Source organism: Protobothrops mucrosquamatus, unplaced genomic scaffold, assembly GCF_001527695.2.
Source record: "Protobothrops mucrosquamatus isolate PMUCROS unplaced genomic scaffold, P.Mucros_1.0 scaffold_69, whole genome shotgun sequence".
NCBI lineage: Eukaryota > Metazoa > Chordata > Lepidosauria > Squamata > Viperidae > Protobothrops > Protobothrops mucrosquamatus.
Window position 1 is genome coordinate 1,538,211 of NW_015386145.1, and position 4,443 is coordinate 1,542,653.

A 4,443-nucleotide genomic window follows, 5' to 3' on the forward strand; every position below is an offset into this window, starting at 1 on the left:
TAAAAAAAGTTACAAGCAAGTGAACTTAGCTAGTTTTTATAAGCAATAAATTCCAACAAATGGGCATTGACACTAAAAGGTTCTTCTTATGCTGAGTATTTCTACCTATAGATAGCTTGACAACCACTTTCATCTGATGACACAGAAAGGTAGATATGGAAAAAGGCAGATGAGGCATTGCAGTAATTTAAGGAGTTGTGTTGTTATAAATAGGGCTGTTTAAACAATTTTATGCTAGATGTTAATTTTAGAGAATTCTGGATCACAGCACATTTGATTGTGTATTGCAGACAAATCTTTAAAAAGGCACTTGCAAGAGAAATCTAAGCATTATATGGACCAGATGTGGGGAACCTGCAGGCCTCTGGATATAACCAAAGATGATAGATGATAGAAAATGTTTAGCAACATCTGGAAAAGTACTGATTTCTCATACCTCATTTAAAGCAGCAAATAAAATGACACATGAAAGCCAGAGTTAAAACCACTTAAATAAAACAAAACATTTTTCTCTTTCATCAGCTCTGGAGGTCACAAGTGGAGCCACTTTTCTTAAAGCTGCTTAAAATATAGTTCTTCTTTTGCTTTTAGTGTTTCTTAAAGCATTAACTCCATTTAAAAAAATATTTTATTAATTTTTTATAATTACAAATCTATAGTACTTAGTAAACAATGTGTTGTCTGGGTCTATATATTTAACTCCATTTTGTTGCACTGGGTTATTAGACTTGTGCTTGACTTTCATACAAGATTTTAGTAAGAGGAATTGTATTATTGTAACCAACAGCTTTGCTGCATATGATATGGTAATGGTGATAATCTGATTTGAGCTTTATAAAGAGAAGTGAAGTGTGCATTTTTAAATAATAAAAGCAGAAACAGCCTTCAGAACCAATCCATAATGCCTTGACTTCTTTTCTGTCATTTTCAAAAGAAAGATAGCTAATAGCTATCTTCAAAGTCTTGTTAGGCAAAGACTTTGATTTTATACAGTATAAGGCAGCTTTGAACTTCAATTTCTGAAAATACCTTTGCCCAGTCAGGGGCTCTCAATATCTATTTATGGTAAAGGAACCTAAGAAATGAACAAACTATTAGTGGGTTTAAAGAAACTTCACTGGTCGAACCCTTGAATTTTAAACCTCAGTATTGTTTTGCTTTCTCTTCGCCTTATTATGGCAATTTTTTGATATTGTACTGTTAGTTCCACTGAAATTTGAATTTTTCTCCCCAACATGAGAACTCTCCATATACAGGAATTTATTCTTATATAGTTGGATTGTTTCCATAAGCAATTCTTATGGATTTGGGTTGCAAAACGGACATGACTACTAGATGACAGCCAACAGATAGAGAAGACATGTAGCTGCCATCTACTGGTCATTTGGATTTTGGCAGCCCAGATCTAACGTAGTAAAACCAATTTCAATAATGCTGTGGTATTTTAACAACTAACAGATATAATATTAGGTTTTGTAGCTTTTGATTCATTTCAAGATACACACAGAAGTGAGGGCCAAAGTGAGGGCCAAAGAAAAGGATTTGTGGTTTTTAAAAAGACAATTATTTGAATATATGAGGGCCATCTGAATGAACATTATATAGGTGCTAGCTGTGAGCACAACAACTTCTAAATTTTCAGTTTCTGTAGGTTGACTCTAAAATTAGTTTCTCTCTTCTGCCTCTACCCATCATCTGTCTGTCTATCTATATCCCACCATTATTATTTTTACAAATAACTCAAGACAGTGAACATATCCAACACCTTCCTACTCCTATTTTTCCCACAACAACAACCCTCGGCTGAGAGTGAGTGACGGGCCCAAAGTATCTAGCTGGCTTTGGGCCAGTCATAAATCCTTCTCTTTAGCCCTCACTTCTGGGCATTCATATTATTTGAACCAATGAACACAGCTTCTTTCCCCAAATCCATTCCATGGGCTCCATATAATTTCATCCAATGTGCCTGTAAAATCATTCTTATGAGTTTTTTTAAAAAAAATTGTGCATCTCATATAAACAGCATCATTACATAGCACTTTTGATATCAGATTAGAAGAATGGAATCAAAATTATTCAAAGAAGTTTTTGGGGTGATCTTCAGCCAATCACTATCTCTCAATTTAACTGAAGTCACAGGACTATTGTCGAGGGAAATGAGATGTAGGAAGGAATATATGCTATCTTTGTTTCAGGTTGTACTTCTAATTAATAAATACACATATACACACACACAAACACTCCTACACACATATACATTGTTTCCTGAATTTTCTACAGTTTATGAATTAGGTACANAAAAGTACACTCCATTGAAATTTTGACTTTTTCAACATATTTCAGCATGCAAATATTTGATATTCATTTCAACAATCTTGACAAATAAAGGGGATATAACAAGGATCACGGTTATTTACATTTTGCAATCCACTGTTTAATTTAAATAAATATAGATACAAATTTCACATGTGGAAAAAGTAAGCACATCCCTATATTTATGACATCTCAAATAACTAAACTTAGGATCAGGTGCAAATGATTAGAACATGGTGACAGACAATCTGGGAGGAACTTGTGTAATTTAAACATCTGACATTTCACTGAGTTTGCTCTTGTTGAAGTGTATGATATCACCATGCTTAGATGAAAAGAGCTGTCTAAGACCTTCCGAAAGAAGATTATAGATGCCTAAGAATCTGGGAAGAGATTTAAAAGGTTGCCAAAAAAAACTAGACGTAAATAATTCCACTGTCCAGAAAACAATCTACAAATGGAGATTTTATACAGCAGCCAATTTGGCTGTCCCAGAAAGTTCAGCCCTAGAACATAATGCAAGATGTTGAAAGAAGTCTCTAAGCAATCCAACATTTCATCACATGACCTACAGTTTGCTTTCCCCACTATTGATGTCAAAGTGCACAATTCTATCATTAGTAAGCAGCTATACAAATTATATTTACACGGCAGATGTGCCAGGAGGAAGCCTTTATTATCCAAAAAAAGTATCAGGGCAAGACTAAAGTTTGGTGGTAGAAATGTTATGGTTTGGGATTGCCTTGCTGCATGAGACCTGGGCAGCTCCTCATAGAATTCACTATGGATTCTTCATTGTACCAAATGGCTCTTGAGGATAATGTGAATCCATCGGTCAGAAAATTGATGCTCAGCTGAAAGTAGATCTTGCAACATGACAATGACAATTCACCAAGGAATGACTGAAAAAGGGAAATGGAGGTTTGTGGAATGGTCAAGTCAAAGCTCGCATCTAAATCCCATCCAGGTGTTGTGGGGTGATTTGACACAGGCTGTGCATGCAGGAAACCCCTCAAACATTACACAACTGAAAAAATTCTGCAATGGAGTAGTGGAAAAAATTATTTCTACTTTATCTCTGAGACTGGTAGACAATTGTGGTATAAGAAGTTCTGCTAAAGAAAGCACTGCCCAATATTAAAGCTAAGGTTAAGCTTGTTTTTTTTCACAGAAGGAAATGATGTAACTTTTATTTCTTCATATGACTGTAGCTACATGAATCTGGAAAAAGATATCGCTGCTTTAATTTTTTAAAAACTGCTTTATATGAGCTCACATGAGGATTTGCCCTGCTTTAATAGGCATGCAGTACTTTTAACAGAGAAGAGCAAAACCCAATAGTCCTCTTGACAGACTGCACTGCTATAATATCAATTAGAGTCATCTTTACAAATGATCCACAGTTTTGCATAACATAACCAAGTGGTATCTCTAAAATTTATTACAGTATTTAAAACAACCAAATCAGCATCTCCTTCTCTTCTTCTCTTGCACACACCTTTGTTTGTGTAGGTACCTTGGTCTTTATTTTTGGTGTAGTTTTCTCAATCGTAGGAGCATCACTTGTTGGCAGCAACTTTGGAAGCATTCTAGTGGTCATCACTATTGGGTTTTCTTCTTCCTCTTCTTCTTCATCTCCTAGAGAGTATGAAAAATGAGATGCAAATTTAGTTTTATACAGTTCTTTTTTATTGTTATGTGTGCTTCCCTTAGGACAGTTATAATAAAGTTGTTAAAAACATCATAGTTTTAAGCATTTAGATGTCAAATCCAAGACATTCAGAGATGTATTTTTTCCCCAGAACAATCTGTAAGGTCGCTTATGAAAAAAGGTAGAAATACATTTAGATCTCTGGCAGAATGAAGATTTCAATCCACAACTTTCAGACTCAACTGAAAGTAATCAAAACAAAACAAAAGTTTCATGATCTTAAAAAAAGTTACAAGCAAGTGAACTTAGCTAGTTTTTATAAGCAATAAATTCCAACAAATGGGCATTGACACTAAAAGGTTCTTCTTATGCTGAGTATTTCTACCTATAGATAGCTTGACAACCACTTTCATCTGATGACACAGAAAGGTAGATATGGAAAAAGGCAGATGAGGCATTGCAGTAATTTAAGGAGTTGT

The 4,443-nt window shown here is 34.7% G+C and overlaps 1 protein-coding gene across 1 annotated transcript in view; it reads right to left on the reverse strand.

Moving 5' to 3' along the window:
• Positions 1–4,443, reverse strand: part of SDC2 (syndecan 2) — a 66,188-nt gene that overhangs the window by 5,401 nt on the left and 56,344 nt on the right. Inside the window, exon 3 of the mRNA XM_015813507.1 lies at positions 3,812–3,951. Coding sequence (XP_015668993.1) covers positions 3,812–3,951 — 140 coding nt within the window. The remainder of the gene's footprint in view (positions 1–3,811; positions 3,952–4,443) is intronic.